Source organism: Anomaloglossus baeobatrachus, chromosome 3, assembly GCF_048569485.1.
Source record: "Anomaloglossus baeobatrachus isolate aAnoBae1 chromosome 3, aAnoBae1.hap1, whole genome shotgun sequence".
Classification (NCBI taxonomy): Eukaryota; Metazoa; Chordata; class Amphibia; order Anura; family Aromobatidae; genus Anomaloglossus; species Anomaloglossus baeobatrachus.
In genome coordinates this window covers 143,289,394-143,307,045 of record NC_134355.1, presented here as the reverse complement: position 1 = coordinate 143,307,045, position 17,652 = coordinate 143,289,394, and the positions used below count along the sequence as shown (strand labels likewise).

General features: G+C 48.9%; 1 protein-coding gene across 1 annotated transcript in view; it reads right to left on the bottom strand.

Moving 5' to 3' along the window:
- FAM98A (family with sequence similarity 98 member A) overlaps positions 1–17,297 on the bottom strand; it is a 61,016-nt gene extending 43,719 nt beyond the window's left edge. Inside the window, exons 1-5 of the mRNA XM_075339497.1 lie at positions 17,150–17,297; positions 14,773–14,921; positions 14,308–14,442; positions 11,374–11,555; positions 719–799 (exon numbers count right to left, since the gene is read on the bottom strand). Coding sequence (XP_075195612.1) covers positions 719–799; positions 11,374–11,555; positions 14,308–14,442; positions 14,773–14,921; positions 17,150–17,202 — 600 coding nt within the window. The 5' untranslated portion in view covers positions 17,203–17,297. The remainder of the gene's footprint in view (positions 1–718; positions 800–11,373; positions 11,556–14,307; positions 14,443–14,772; positions 14,922–17,149) is intronic.
- Between the last annotated feature and the right edge of the window lie 355 nt (positions 17,298–17,652).

Sequence of the window (17,652 nt, the reverse complement as noted above, 5' to 3'; positions counted from 1 at the left end):
CCTTTTTGGAGTAAACTTAAAATATAAGAACTACCCCCAAAATAAACCCTAAGCGTGGTTCAATAATAAAGTGCACATGCAGCTAAAAAAGGTTAAAGAATACAGGACACTTCATTACAGACAGCAGACACCCCCATAAGACGGAAGACAGACCCAAAAAAAAAGCAGACTGCCCCCCGAAAAAAACCGTTGCAGTCAGCAGACCATGAATAGCTACAGCTGGAAGGTGCCAACGGCTTTCACACAGAGATCTGTATCACTGTCTGGTATATACACACACGGGATTCCTCTGCATATATATATATACACACACACACACACACACACACACACACACACACACACACACACACACACACACACACACACAGTGATCCCGTACTGCTTTCAGCCTGCAGGGAGACCTCGGATGCTGTAGAACTCTTGAGGACCAGCTCTGCTGGGAGGACCAGTGTCATTCAAAACAACTACTTGTGGCCTAAAACACAAGCCATCATGTGGCTATGCCAATGGAAAAGGAAAAAAAAAATCTGACACTTGTAAAGAGAGCGAAAAATGCAAATAAACAAACAAAAACACCCAAAAGTTTCCATAAAGGGTTAAAGATTACCCAGCAATATGCCCATGTACACAAATGTCACCCAATGGGGCAGTCACATGAGCGGCTCCTGCATAGCAGTTATGTAAATCGAGTCTATGTGTATAGGAAACTACTCACCCAGTGCGATGGCCCCAGGGGCTTGCTTAGCAGAGGCTTTCCTAGATGACTGGGCGGCACTTTTGCTAAAGTTTCTTTTAACTAGGAAAAAAAATAAAACACAAGATAAAATATGGAGAGGTCAATAGTAACTTTATATTGATATTAATGGGTGGATTTTACATATATTATGCTGAAATTATCAATGTTTAATAATAGTTCATCTATCCACTTTATGGCGAGTTCAGGTCACCCTGGAGCACCACATTGCCTATCAGAGTTACGTATACTGCCAGGCTCCAGCTCTATAGATGCACATGAGCCTGTATTTGGCCCCGGTTATCAGTATGTAATAACACCACTTTGTAATTATCTGGGGATGGGTCGATAACTGCCTGACACATTGTATTACCGTGTGGGGTAGCAGTGAATAATGAACAATGCATTCTGAAAATATATGAGAAGGCTGGAGATCTTAGCAGGTGATGGTACTGATCGCCCTATGCTCCAAATATCAAACAATCTGTAGCAAGATTGGGACATGGAAGGGGGGGGGGGGGGGAAATGAAATGATAAATCGCCTAGCATGCATGTGCAAAATAGCCCTTTCCCAAAATAGAAAAGTCTAGGGTTTTAAAAAAATAAATAGAGGCATACTCACCTTCCAGCTTCCCTACAGATCCAGCACAGGCCACCAGTCACAATGTGATTGTACGATAGTGAGGGACATGGGGTTCCTATAGTTTCCCTCACTCTATGGGACCCTAGGCTATCCCTAATCTCTGGATTACCCCTGATAGTGGAGACGCCAGAGTCCCATGCCTTACTATTCTCTAGAACAAAACTAAACCGCTTCCCCCCGGGAAGGAAGAGGCAGAAGTGTGATGGCAACACAGATTAAGACAGACAGAGAGAAAAAAAAAAAAAAAACAACTCAGACACACTGCAAACTCACAGGAACAAACAGTAGGAGACTAAGGAGAAAAGCAAGAGAAGGAAGGCAGCAACAACAGGACAAGAAGGATTAACACCACAACCGCTCAAAGCGGCAAAGTATTACAACCACCAGTAAAGTCTGGATCACAACACCTCACCATACCAGTATAGACTAGCTATAGCTGGCATAAAATGAAGGGTCCAGCCAGCATATAAAGGATGGCAGCGAATGTGTCTGGCTCCCCCACAGCATGTGATCAAAAGAGACCAACAAGCAGCCCAGCAGGGATTAACTTTGCCTAGTCTGCTTATGAACTACAAGTTTGCGGGTGGACGTCCAAGTCTGCCTGCGCTGATCACAGACATCAGTGAAGTTATCAGGCAGAGTGCCAGAATTTGAAGTCTCCATAGATCCTGACGCCATCATGACAGTTGGTGAGGTTTGTAAAAACCTTCTTGTGACACCGCTCTGGAGGTCTGTGCGTACTGTGGAAGCTCCTCCACAGCTATGATTGGCTGCAGAGGTCAGGTGACTAGAAGATAGTGTTATCGGATAGTTTGCAGTTCCTGTGCTTAATCCAGGGGGGTGGGGGGAGAGCTGAAGAGTGAACATGCCTCAAATTATTCTTTTAAAACCATCCATGCCTGAAAATATATAATAATATATATACACACACACACACACACACACACACACACACACACACACACATATACAGTCATATGAAAAAGTTTGGGCACCCCTATTAATGTTGACCTTTTTTCTTTATAACAATTTGGGTTTTTGCAACAGCTATTTCTGTTTCATATATCTAATAACTGATGGACTGAGTAATATTTCTGGATGGAAATGAGGTTTATTGTACTAACAGAAAATGTGCAATCCGCATTTAAACAAAATTTGACCAGTGCAAAAGTATGGGCACCCTTATCAATTTCTTGATTTGAACACTCCTAACTACTTTTTACTGACTTACTAAAGCACTAAATTGGTTTTGTAACTTCATTGAGCTTTGAACTTCATAGGCAGGTGTATCCAATCATGAGAAAAGGTATTTAAGGTGGCCACTTGCAAATTGTTCTCCTATTTGAATCTCCTATGAAGAGTCGCATCATGGGCTCCTCAAAACAACTCTCAAATGATCTGAAAGAAGGGAATTTTGTTTACTTACCGTAAATTCCTTTTCTTCTAGCTCCAATTGGGAGACCCAGACAATTGGGTGTATAGCTATTGCCTCTGGAGGCCACACAAAGTATTACACTTAAAAGTGTAAGGCCCCTCCCCTTCTGGCTATACACCCCCAGTGGGATCACTGGCTCACCAGTTTTAGTGCCAAAGCAAGAAGGAGGAAAGCCAATAACTGGTTTAAAGACCAATTCAATCCGAGGAAACATCGGAGAACTGAACCATACCACATGAACAACATGTGTACCCGAAAAAACAGAAAAACCCCGAGAAAACAGGGCGGGTGCTGGGTCTCCCAATTGGAGCTAGAAGAAAAGGAATTTACGGTAAGTAAACAAAATTCCCTTCTTCTTTGTCGCTCCATTGGGAGACCCAGACAATTGGGATGTCCAAAAGCAATCCCTGGGTGGGTAAAAGAATACCTCATGATAGGGCCGTCAAACGGCCCTCTCCTACAGGTGGCCAACCGCCGCCTGAATGACTTATCTACCTAGGCTGGCGTCTGCCGAAGCGTAGGTATGCATCTGATAATGCTTGGTAAAAGTAAGTAGACTCGACCAGGTGGGTGCCTGACACACCTGCTGAGCCGTAGCCTGGTGCCGTAATGCCCAGGATGCACCCACGGCTCTGGTAGAATGGGCCTTCGGCCTTGAGAGAACCAGAAGCCCAGTAGAACTGTAGGTTTCAAGAATTGGTTCCTCGAGCCCCCGAGCAAGGGTGGATCTGGAAGCTTGCGACTGTTTACGCCGACCAGCGACAAGGACAAAGAGTGCATCCGGGTGGCGCAGGAGCGCCATGCGGGAAGTAGAACCTGAGTGCTCTCACCAGAACCAACAGATGCAAATCTTTCTGAAATTGATGGACTGGACGAGGACACAAAGAAGGTGAGGTGATATCCTGATTGATATGAAAATGGGATACCACCTTAGGGAGAAATTCCGGAACCGGACGCAGAACTACCCTGTCCTGGTGAAGGACCAGGAAGGGAGAGTGTATGAGAGCGTTGCTAGCTCGGAAACTCTCCTAAGAGACAAGACCGTTACTAGAAGGCCACTTCCCGTGAAAAACGGGAAGGGAGACATCCTTCAAAGGCTCGAAAGGCGGCATCTGGAGAGCAATTAGAACCTTGTTCAGATCTCAGGGCTCTAACGGCTGCTTGTACGGAGTGCTGAGAAGACAAACTCTCCGTAGGAACGTGCGTACCTGAGGAAGTCGTCGTTTCTGAAAAAATACAGATAGCGCTGAGACTTGTCCCTAAAGGGAACTGAGCGACAACCCATTTTCCTACCTAGATTGCAGGAAGGAAGGAAACATAGACGATGCAACCGGCCAGGGAGAAACACCCTGCGGCGAGCACCGAGATAAGAACATCTTCCACGTCCTGTGGTCAATCTTGGCGGACGTTGGTATGCTAGCCTGTCTCATGGTGGCAACCACGTCCTGAGGTAATCCTGACGACACTAGGTTCCAGGACTCAATGCCACACCATCCGGTTGAGGGCCGTAGAATTCAAATGGAAGAATGGCCCTTGAGACAGCCAGTCTGATTGGTCTGGTAGTGCCCCCGGTTAGCCTACCGTGAGGCACCACAGAACCGAGTACCACAACATCCTCGGCCAATTTGTAGCGACGAGGATGGCGCGGCCGCAGTCGGTCTTGATCTAGCGCAGTACTCTGGGCAACAATGCCAGAGGTGGCACCAAGGTAGCTGGAACTGCGACCAATGCTGAACTAAGGCGTTTGCCGCCAGAGCTCGATGATTGTGAAACCGTGCCATGAAGCTGGCACATTGTTGTTGTGCCGTGACGCCATTAGATCGACGTCCGGCCTCAGTCAGCGGCGCCAGATCTCCTGAAACCCGTCCGGGTGAGGAGACCATACTCTTTCGGCCACACCTCAGCGACTTAGGAAGTCAGCTTCCTAGTTTCCACACTTGGGATGTGAATTGTGGATATGGTGGATGCCGTGTCTTCCACCCACATCAGAACCTGCCGGACTTCCTGGAAGGCTTGCCGGTTGCGCGTTCTACCTTGGTGGTTGATGTATGCCACCGCTGTGGAGCTGTCCGACTGAAGTCGGATATGCTTGCTTTCCAGCCGCTGTTGGAAGGATTGTAGGGCAAGATACACTGCTCTGTGTTCAAGAACATTGATCTGAAGAGTGGACTCTTGCTGAGTCCACGTACCCTGAGCGCTGTAGTGGAGAAAAACTGCTCCCCACCCTGATAGACTCGCGTCTGTCGTAACTATCGCCCAGGACGGGGATAGGAAGGACCTTCTTTTTGACCAAGAGGTGAGAAGAAGCCACCACCGTAGAGATTCCTTGGCCGCCTGAGAAAGAACGACGACTCTGTTGAGGGACGTCGACTCCTCGTCCCATTGGCGGAGAATGTCCCATTGTAGTGGACGCAGTAAAACTGCGCGAAAGGAACTGCCTCCATTGCTACCATCTTACGTAGGAAGTGCATGAGGCGTCTCAATGTGTGCGACTGGTTCTTAAAGAAGAGCTTGCAGCCCGTAGTGAATGCTGTTTGTCTAGCGGCAGCTTCACTATCGCTGAGAGAGTAAGAAACTCTATGCCTAGATATGTTATCGATAGGGTCGGGGTCGGATCTGACTTTAAAAAGTTGATGATCCACCCAAAACTCTAGAGAGTCTCCAGCGCAACGTTCGGGCAGTGTTGGCATGTTTCCTAAGAGAGTGCCTTGACAAGTAGATCGTCTAAATACGGGACCACAGAGTGACCCTGAGAGAGCAGGACTGTGACTACTGCTGCCCTGACCTTGGCGAAGACCAGTTGGACTGTCGCTAGCCGGAAGGTAGAGCTACGAACAGAGGGTGTTCGTCTCCTATAACGAAGCGTAGAAACGCTAGTGCTCTGGATCAATCGGCACGTGTGGATAAGCATCCTTGATGCCTAATGATGCTAGGAAATATCCTTGGGACCTTGAGGCGATGACATGGCGGAGGGATTCCATCCGGAACCGCCTGGTGTCCACGAGCTTGCTGAGCATTTTTAGATCCAGAACGGGACGGAACGGCCCGTTGTTATAGGTACCGCAAAGAATTTGGGGTAAAAACCGTGACCTTGTTCCTGAAGAGGAACGGGGGTCATCACTCTTTCTGCCTATAGAGTGCACCCTGTTTGCAGAAGAGCAGCGGCCCGGCCGGGAGGTGGAGAAATTCTGAAGAATCGAGTTGGAGGACGAGAAGTGAGCTCTATCCTGTACCCGTGAGACAGAATGTCTCACACTCAATGGTCATTGACCTATGGCAGCTAAATATCGCCAAGGCGGGAGAGCCTGCTACCGACCGAGGCCGCAAGTCATGAGGAAGCCGCCTTGGAAGCGGGTTTTCAGACTGTCGCTTTTTTGGGCGAGACTGAGCCCGCTAAGAATCTTAGCTCCTCTGATCCTTTTGAGTCCACATTGGACGAGGAAAAATGGGACCTGCCCGAGCCTCGAAAAGGCCGAAAACCCCGACTGCCTCTTGCTCTGTTGGGGTTTGTTGTGTCCGGGCTGAGGAAAGGATGAATCCTTACCCCTGGACTGTTTGATGGTTACATCCAACGCTCACCAAACAGTCGGTCAGCAGAAAAAGGCAACTGGTTAGGCAACCTTTTTTGGAAGCAGAATCTGCCTTCCATTCACTTAACGATCAGACCAGGCTCTGCTTAAAAACACGGAGTAGCGGAGGCTACCGCCGCACGGTTCGCAGAGTCCAGGACAACCTGAATCGCGTAAGAAACAAATGCAGACATTTGAGAGGTTAAGGATGCCACCTGCGGCACAGATGTACGTGTAACCGTGTCAATCTGTGTAAGACAAGCTGAAATAGCTTGGAGTGCCCCAAGGGAGAGAATGCCGGAGCCAACGGTGCGCCGACAGCCTCATAGATGGCTTTCGACCAGAGATCCATCTGTCTGTCAGTGGCATCTTTGAGTTTGCAGTTCCATCTCCCACTGCAACTATGGATCTAGCTACAAGCCTGGAGATTGGAGGATGCCGCTCGGGACATTGGGTCCAGTCCTTGACCAAGTCAGGGGACAGGGATAACGTGAATCCTAAGCCGTTTGGAGAAGCGCATATCTGGATAAGCGTGGTGTTCCTGGACTGCCTCTCTGAAGGCAGAGTGGTCCAGAAAAATACGTGAAGCTGACTCCTCCACTGGAGGAGCTGTGAGAAATAACCCACATTCTATAGATGGACGCTATAAGATTATTTACTATGGCGTCACAATCAGGTGTATCCAGATTGAGAGCGGTCTCAGGATCAGAATCCTGAGCCGCTACTTCCGCCTCATTACACAGCGAGTCCTTCTGTTAGGACCCTGATGAAACCGAGGCCGCTCATAGCGAGCCCACTTAGGCTGTCTGGGACTGACGTCCGTGCAGAGCCGTGACTCTGGGATGCGTGTGACATTCCCGGAGCTGTTAGTTATTCACACTGAGGGGGGCCATGGATCAATGATTCAACAGTGCCCATATTGTGAGAGACATGTCCGGACTGCTAGGCTTCTAGTATCATAGCCATAGTCTCAGAAAATCTGTCAGTAAATACTGCAGACACCGTCCTCATCCCCTGGCCATTAGTGCATACAATGGGAGTCTATGTAACCTGCCGGCCGTGTAGCCGTACATGCTGTACCAGCTGTATAGAAAAACATGTGGTTCTGCACCTTTGTTTTACACAGAGAATATGCTGATAACTCCTCCGCACAATCCAGGAGGGTATATACAACGTGCGAGCAAACAGTGCAATGTATATAGTACAAGCATATCTATAAGTGCACTTCTGCACTAGTGGGGTTAGCACCACAGGTGCTGCTTAACGCCTGTCACAGCGATTGTGTGACTATCAGAATGCCAGGGTCTTCCACACTTGTCTCTGTATCGTACAGAAACTGACACTAATGGCTGCCGGTGTCCTTGTAGAGAAGGAAGCCGTGGGCGTGCCTGAGAAAGTGCGGGAATCCGGATTCACAGTGCACAAAGTGAGAGGGGTGGAGTATGCAAAACATACTCCAGCTCTCAGCTCTGCTCTATGCAGCGTCACGCCCCTACCCTGACTGTCAGGGCTGTGGGCGGTAACGAAGGGAGACTAGGCCCAGAAGCCGGGGACTCGAGTTAACAGCGCGGCCGCCGTAAAAGCGCGGGCCGCGCTGAAGTCCCCGGCGCACCACAAGTGCCAGCCGCGCCGCAGTTCCAGCGGCCGGCGCGACCGATTCATAGAAGTGGCCAGCGTCCCGCCCCTCTCCTGACTGGCAGGTCTGGGGGCGGGAACGAACGGAAGCAGGCCGCAAAAGCCGGGGACTCTAGTTATCAGCGCGGCCGCCGTAAAAGCGCGGGCCGCGCTGAAGTCCCCGGCGCACCACAAGTGCCAGCCGCGCCGCTGCCAGCGGCCGGCGCGAGCGATTCCTGGAAGTGGCCAGTGTCCCGCCCCTCTCCTGACTGGCAGGTCTGGGGGCGGGAACGAACGGAAGCAGGCCGCAAAAGCCGGGGACTCTAGTTATCAGCGCGGCCGCCGTAAAAGCGCAGGCCGCGCTGAAGTCCCCGGCGCACTACAAGTGCCAGCCGCGCCGCAGTCCCAGCGGCCGGCGCGACCAATTCCCATAAGTGAGCCTGCTTCAGCAAAGCTGAATGAGGCCATGGCACAGGCGCCGCAGCGCTGATGTCCCCCGGCGCACTACAACACCCAGCATGCTGCGGTGTGAGCGCCAAATGCACGGGGACACAGAGTACCTTGAGGAAGCAGGGCCATGTCCCTGATGTACTCCGCTCCATCCAGCATCTTCTCCAGGGGCTGTAGATGGAGCACGGTCTCAGTGCCTGGAGACCGGTAAATCCCACTTCACCCAGAGCCCTGTAAAAAGGGATGGGGAAGGAATCAGCATGTGGGCTCCTGCCGCCGTACCCGCAATGGGTACCTCAACCTTACAAACACCTCCGACATACAGTGGGGTGAGAAGGGAGCATGCTGGGGACACTATGTGTGTCCTCTTTTCTTCCATCCGACATAGTCAGCAGCTGCTGCTGACTAAAAAGTGGAGCTATGCGTGGATGTGTTGCCTCCTTCGCACAAAGCACAAAACTGGTGAGCCAGTGATCCCACTGGGGGTGTATAGCCAGAAGGGGAGGGGCCTTACACTTTTAAGTGTAATACTTTGTGTGGCCTCCAGAGGCAATAGCTATACACCCAATTGTCTGGGTCTCCCAATGGAGCGACAAAGAAACAAAGATTATTCAACATAGTTGTTCAGGGGAAGGATACAAAAAGTTGTCTCAGAGATTTAAACTGTCAGTTTCCACTGTGAGGAACATAGTAAGGAAATGGAAGAACACAGGTACAGTTCTTGTTAAGCCCAGAAGTGGCAGGCCAAGAAAAATATCAGAAAGGCAGAGAAGAAGAATGGTGAGAACAGTCAAGGACAATCCACCGATCACCTCCAAAGACCTGCAGCATCATCTTGCTGCAGATGGTGTCAATGTGCATCGGTCAACAATACAGCGCACGTTGCACCAGGAGAAGCTGTATGGGAGAGTGATGCGAAAGAAGCAGTTTCTGCAAGCACGCCACAAACAGAGTCGCCTGAGGTATACAAAAGCACATTTGAACAAGCCAGTTACATTTTGGAAGAAGGTCCTGTGGACTGATGAAACAAAGATTGAGTTGTTTGGTCATACAAAAAGGCGTTATGCATGGAGGCAAAAAAACACAGCATTCCAAGAAAAGCACTTGCTACCCAAAGTAAAATTTGGTGGAGGTTCCATCATGCTTTGGGGCTGTGTGGCCAATGCCGGCACCGGGAATCTTGTTAAAGTTGAGGGTCGCATGGATTCAACTCAGTATCAGCAGACTCTTGACAATAATGTGCAAGAATCAGTGACGAAGTTGAAGTTACGCAGGGGATGGATATTTCAGCAAGACAATGGTCCATAACACCGCTCCAAATCTACTCAGGCATTCATGCAGGGGAACAATTACAATGTTCTGGAATGGCTATCACAGTCCCCAGACCAGAATATCATTGAAAATCTGTGGGATGATTTGAAGCGTGCTGTCCATGCTCGGCGACCATCAAACTTAACTGAACTGGAATTGTTTTGTAAACAGGAATGGTCAAATATACCTTCATACAGGATCCAGGAACTCATTAAAAGCTACAGGAAGCGACTAGAGGCTGTTATTTTTGCAAAAGGAGGATCTACAAAATATTAATGTCACTTTTATGTTCAGGTGCCCATACTTTTGCACCCGTCAAATTTTGTTTAAATGCGGATTGCACATTTTCTGTTAGTACAATAAACCTCATTTCAATCCAGAAATATTACTCAGTCAATCAGTTATTAGATATATTATTATTATTATTTTATTATTATAGCGCCATTTATTCCATGGCGCTTTACAAGTGAAAGAGGGTATACGTACAACAATCATTAACAGTACAAGACAGACTGGTATAGGAGGAGAGAGGACCCTGCCCGCGAGGGCTCAGTCTACAGGGAATGGGTGAGGACAGAGCTTGTTGCGCAGTGGTCTACTGGACTGAGGGCTATTGTAGGTTGTAGGCTTGGTGGAAGAGGTGGGTCTTGAGGTTCCTCTTGAAGCTTTCCATGGTAGGTGAGAGTCTGATGTGCTGAGGTAGAGCGTTTCAGAGTATGGGGGATGCACATATATGAAACTGAAATAGCTGTTGCAAAAACCCAAATTGTGATAAAGAAAAAAGGTTAACATTAATGGGGGTGCCCAAACTTTTTCATATGACTGTGTATAATTATATATATATATATATATATATATATATATATATATATATATTATATATTATATTTCACAGCTGAAAAACTGGAAAAGCCCTTTGAGGAAACTACCCTATAAATAAGGGGTCCCCAACCTGTGGCTCGTTGGACTATGATGTGTGGCTCGCGACTGTCTGCCAGCTTGTTCCATTAACACCTGATCTAACAGCCATGAAGAGCAGGTCTCCAGATGCTGAATTGTGAGAGAATCTCAGTACAGATATGGATGCCCATACACTTGCCTTGGTAGTTTAGAGATAATTTAAGTATGGTAAGGTTAGGACCAGATGATCCTACCTGTGAGAGGAGGGGATTGCAGCTGGATATGAGAGTGTGGTGAGAATGCTTAATGCTATAATACAGAATGGGGATATTGTGGGAACCCCTGGACCTTGGCATACTGAATTGGTATGATTTCTGGGAAAAGCTTTAGCTATCATTAGACCAGTAATGGGGGCTCTGTGTGTCACTACAATGAGGGGGCAGGAGCTGGATGTGGCTCATGACCTTCTCTCAGAGTTGAATGTGGCTCTCAAGGTCTGAAAAGTTCTGAACCACTCCTATAAATCAATGTCAAGCCTTGCCACATGACTAGATATTTAACCCATCTACAGACAGCAGTTTAAGAAAGAGCTCCTCGTCAGCATAGAGAAGGGTTGGGTTGGCTGAATGAAATGCCTTGATGTACATAAAGATATAGATCTGTGCAGAATTTAACATTATAACAGTTTTACTCTTCAGAATTAAGAATAACTTACTTTTTTCTCAATTCCGCTGAAAAACTGGAACATGGTTATATTGGCGGGAGGTTTGGACATTCCCAGAGTCATGCACATAGTCTTCAGCTCTGTGAAGACCTCACTGCCACCATCTTGGTCTTTTTTTGCAGGTATATTTACACACAACATTCTTGCAGCTTCAAGTTCTGATAGCAGATATGCTGTGAAGAGTCAGGGTCTCATCAATATGTTACCATTAATTCATACAATGGACATCTAACAACAATACCTTTAGCGATGATCAAATAGATTTGCACAAACCTGGTCCTGCGACTGCAGCAGTAATCTGTGGCCAACAGACCAGAGTCCTGCGAACCTCCTCATATCTTCCAGCATCACTGGCACCTTCCCTGATCAGTAAGTCAGGTGCAACATAATTGTTATCATGCCTTGTACGCATGACATTGATCAGAAGAGGTTTGGATCCTTCAGGTAGGAGACTCATAGGGCTCTGGTCTCCTGGCCACAGACAAGCAACACGGCCTCTGGACGAGGGTCCTGCAAATTTGTTTTCATTGTCATTAAACATTTTGTAAAGAGCAGTCTAAAAGCTAGTCTGTAGCATATTTACCTGCATAGTCACAAGGTGTAAAATCAACAACAGACTTTATGGTGTGTTCAGAAAAGAAAAAACCACATTGCATCACAGAGAGATCACTAGGAGAACCTGCGGAGGGCTGCACACGTCCGCAATGTAGGGGTATTGGGTGCAACATTACGCCTCAATGAAAGGTCTATAAAGTAATAATGCTTGCGTCCAGTCTGGAGGGTGAAAACACTTCTTTGCAGCGATTGCCCATTCATGCTAAGGGTAGTAGGCTGGGGTGGTACCATGGCCGTAGTCAATATGCGCCATATGACAGATTTTTATCAAAATACAGAAAGTCCTTTAAAGGAGTATTCCATATATTAGCAAGTGACACATATCACTAGGATATTCCATCAAGTAATGATTACTGGGAGTTCACACTCTAACTTGTTCTGGTCTCAGAATTAAATCTCTGCCCTATAGCACCCCCTTCACAGTGGTGTTCTCTCAATGACCCACTGTGCAGGGAACTGGCCCAAAACAGAGGGGTTTAATGTCTGACACAGTGCGGTCCCTTCATTCTCAGAATCTGTTATGGATCTAGAAGTCAGACCACCGATCATTTACTTAAAACGGAACCTGTCACCACTTTTTTGACCTATAAGCTGCGGCCACCACCACCGGGCTCTTATATACAGCATTCTAACATGCTGTATATAAAAGCCCAGGCCGCTGTGAGAACATAAAAAACACTTTAGAATACTTACCTAACGGTCGCTGCGGTGGGCCTAATGGGAGTCTCCGTTGTCTGGTGCCGGCGCCTCCTCTTTCGGCCATCTTTGTCCTCTTTCTGAAGCCTGGGTGCATGACGCGGCTACTTCATAGACACTTGCCGGTCCTGCGCAAGCACACTACAATACTTTGCTCTGCCCTGCTCAGGGCAGATCAAAGTGCGCCTGCTCAGGACCACTATGCTGGCGAGTGTGGATGACGTCGGACGCGTCATGCACCGCGGCTAGAGAAGGAGGACGAAGATGGCCGAAAGAGGCGACGCCGGCACCGGAGACGCCCATAAGGCCCACTGCGCGACCGTTAGGTGAGTATTATAAAGTGTTTTTTATTTAAATACCCCCGGCCTGGGCTCTTATATACAGCATGTTAGAATGCTATATAAGAGGCCGGTGGTGGTGGCCGCAGCTTATAGGCCGAAAGAAGGGTGACAGGTTCCCTTTAAGGCATAAATGAGCAATATGCTATCACTTACCAAGAGAGAAAACGACTTTAAGTACAGTTTGCAATCACTACAGAAATGTCATCATAGGGTAATGTTTGTAAATTAAAGTCATCCACTATTGAACAACCCTACATTACGATAAAGAAAAAAACCCCAACAAACTATACTCACCTTCTTAACCGATGCTACTCCTCTGTACCCAGTGCTGTGCATCCCGCTGGTGCCTGGCATCAACATTGCACGGAGGCGTCACAGCCAATCAGAAGCCATTGATCAGCTTCAGCGCTCATGTGATGCCCCTGGATGTTTGTGCCAGGAGACCGTTGGGGACACAGGCGTAAAGACGAGTTATGCAGGTCTGGGAGTTGAACTTAATTTTTTTTTTCTCCACCTACTTGGGCCAATCGATAAAAGGTTGTCTTGTTTTGGACAACCCCTTTAAATGAATGTAGTTGTCCACTACTTTAAGACTGATGGCGTATGCTTAGGATAGGTCAACAATATCTGACCGGCGGGGGTCCTGGGTGTCAGACCTCGGCCAATCTGCTGTTTTTGGCGCCGGTGGTCGGAAATGTTCAGTTTCGGAGCTGCCCCATCTTCTTAAACCAGCCGCAGACAGGTAGCTCTGAAACTGAGGCTATGTGCGCACGTGTGCGCTCTGCACCGCACCGAAAATGTGCGCTTCAGAGTGCAGCTGAAAAGCTTCGTTCTGAAGCGCATGGTGCCGGCAGATTCGTGCGCTCTGCATGCTGCCTCTCCCTATAGACAGCATGCAGAACGCACGAAAGAAGTGACATGTCACTTCTTAGAACGCAGCGATTCGGCAAGCAGCCGAATCGCTGTGTTCTAACATGCCACGTGCGCACGGCTCCTGCACAATCTCCATAGATTGTGCAGGGGACGCAGGACGCATGCAGTTACGCTGCGGTGCAGAACGCAGCGTAACTGCATGTAATACGCACACGTGCGCACATACCCTAAGCATTTCTGACCGTCAGCTGCTGCTACCAGAACAGAAAGTAGCTGACCGGCGGGAGTGCAGGGTGACGGATTGCAGCCGATCAGACAATGATGCCCTATCTTCACAATAGGCCATCAATGTAAAGGTAGTGGACAACCTCTAAGATAAAATTGTAATGATATTACTTACTTAGCAGGAGTAGGCAGTTTGTCTTATCAAGAAGGCGCTTGTTGACCTCTCCAGATGTCAAAGATACATATGGACAGTTCATCTCCGTCAGCAGACCACTCATTTCTAACTGAAACCCTTCAGCTTCATTGGGGCCTGGAATGACAGCAATAAAAAGGGGAAAAACGAACAAGAACCTTATTTACTTATATGTACTGAGACCAAGAACGTACAGATATAACTTTAGAATAAAGCTGATCACGCAAACCTGGTCATAAAAAAAAAAGCCTAAGTGCAGTGAGATTAAAGGATACAACACTCCAAGCAACGTGCTATACAAATTAAAGGCCATTTTCTTAGCTTGAGGTGTCAGATTCCAAGTAAGACATCTCTGCCAAAGGGGATTTCTATACCTTTCCCGGTGGACGCCAGTGGTGGTCCATCTCCCCAGACCTCACATTCATATCCCTTATATTATCTGCTTACTATTAGTGGCTTCTACATTTTCTTCCAATTTACAGAACAGCCTCAGCTCCGTTACCAGCCAGGCGCAGAGCTTGGTATATTCTGGGGAAAGAGCCCCCTGAGCGGCAGCTTGGACCAAGGCCCCCTCGTCCATTAAGGAACCTTTGTACCTGTGGGGGAGAGTTGTAAGGTTATAAATGTAGTGGGTGAATCAATGTTACATTCTTACTGATAATACAGAATTACATCAGTAACCAGAAACCGTTTGTGGAATCACCTCAGACTATTGAAGGTTGGTTTCACACCTCTGATCGGTTTTGAGGGTAAAGGCCCTGTCGCACACAGAGATAAATCTTTGGCAGATCTGTGGTTGCAGTGAAATCATGGACATATTGTTCCATTTGTACACAGCCACAAACCTGGCACTGATTGTCCACAATTTCACTGCAACCACAGATCTGCCGCAGATTTATCTCTGTGTGTGACAGGGCCTTAAGGCTACGTTCACATTTCCGTTGTTTATGATCAGTCACAATCCGCCGCTCTGATAAACAACACAATTATTTTGGCGGATTCCGTTGTTTCCCATAGACTTGTATGAGCGGCAGATTGTGACTGATGCCCTTGCGTTGCATCCGCCGCCCGACTGATCAGTCGTGGAACGAGTGACCGTCGGGCGGCAGGAACGCAGCATGTAACGTTTTTTGAGCAGCGGAAACCTTATGTTTTCACTGCGCATGCTCAAATCTTGTGTTTAATCATTCCAATGAGTGTCTCTCTCTCGGCGGCCGAATGATCAGCTGATCGTTCACAATAGCCGGCCGCCTGGAGATAAGCTATCGCTCTCAAAAGCCGCCTTTTAAGAGCGATCAGCTGATCTCCCGGCGGCCGGCTATTGTGAATGATCAGCTGATCTCCCGGCGGCCGGCTATTGTGAATGATCAGCTGATCTCCCGGCGGCCGGCTATTGTGAATGATCAGCTGATCTCCCGGCGGCCGGCTATTGTGAATGATCAGCTGATCTCCCGGCGGCCGGCTATTGTGAATGATCAGCTGATCTCCCGGTGGCCGGCTATTGTGAATGATCAGCTGATCGTTCTCTCTCTCGTTTTACAATGGAATCCGCTTTCTCATGACAATGAATTACAATTCTTGTCACTCGTTGTACAACGCATCAGTCACAAGCATCAAGCAACGCATGTAACTGATGCAAAACAACGGAAATGTGAACCTAGCCTAAGCCACTACATGGGAGGTCACAGCCTTAGGCCGGGTTTACACATCTAACTTTCACTTCAGGTTGCGGGTCTGCGGACCCAATCTCATATATATACTTCTATGGAGACCCCCCGCTGGTCTAGACATTGAGGTCTATACTCGGAAGCCAAGAGTTGGATGTGTGAAGTGGCCTAAGGCTGGGACTAAAAATGGGAGATTTTGATTACCCGGGCTGGTGTGTGACACTGTGTGCGCGTCATGCTGTACTGATGACATTGTGCCAGCATGGTCTCATCAAAAGAAGACTCAGGAATGGCAAGAGGTGAGGAGATGTGCCGGCCTCCTGCCCAGTGGCCCCAGATTACTGACCTGGCGGATGGACCGGGGTCCTGTGAATCTACACTCCCATCTTTGCGCCCCCCTTCTATATCCGGGAGCTGAAGGCTCGTAATCTCAGCCCCCCATATGCTTTCAATGTAGAGAAAGCCGCTGCCAGATGCTTCACATTGCTTCCCCATAGTTCACTGTCCTCTGGATCTGCCTGATGGTTGCCATCAGCGGGTTTGGCTACAGGTGATGTGTGCGGGCACATACTGGGCAAGTAGGGGGCCACCGAATAATGTGGCTACTTTTTCCCTCTTGGCCGATTAGTTGTAATTCCCAAATTGTCTGAAATAATTGTTCAAGTTGCACAGTCCAGGTAGGACCCGTGGTCACCGGACACAGGCCTGACTCAGCCGCTCAGGGACATCACATCTATGGCGGTGACACACTGCCCTCCAGGACAGGACTGGCTGCTGTCACCATATGGACACCACTGATTATATCGGGGTCCCCAGGCCCCGCTCCCCCCACTATGCCCCGTCATGGGAAACAGACCTGCTGACAGCAGTGGGGGTGGGGCCCGGTGTCACCACAGAGCATATGGCCCCGGTGTGGCGGAAGGTGGCCGGCTCCGGCACGGTCCGAGGTCCCCGATACCCCGCGCTGTAGAGTGCAGCACTGATACCGGAGAGTGAAGAGTGCAGGGCCGGCAGTGAGCGGATCCTCGGGGCACCGGGCGGACGTACATGTGCCCCAGCCTAACCGCAGGATCACACTGTGGTGATGTGTGCGGGTGATACAGCCGGGTGACCGGCGGAGGAAACGTGCGGAACACATAGCGCCTACAGCGCCGTACCCCAGGTCTTCCAGCGCCTCCAGGATGTCATTCTCCATGGTATCACAGTCCATGGCGTCAGCAGAACCAGCGCTGCACAACGACGACAGCCGGGGAGATGTGGCAGGACGGAGCCTACTGGGGAAAAGGACCTGGGATGACGTCACGACCATGCCTCAGCTAGTGGCTGAAGGACCTTTGGTGAGGTCATGACCATGTGATCAGTCACGTGAATGGGAGGAGTCACAGCCCGGACTTCACTGCTGGTAGTGTTCTGATAATATCCTATAGATCGGTGTGTGACAACTGGCATCCGGCTGTACTCTGCAGGAGACACACACACACACACACACACACACACACCTCCGCACTGTGTGCCTGATACACACACACACACACACCTCCGCACTGTATGCCTGATACACACACACACCTCCGCACTGTATGCCTGATACACACACACACACACACCTCCGCACTGTATGCCTGATACACACACACACACACACCTCCGCACTGTATGC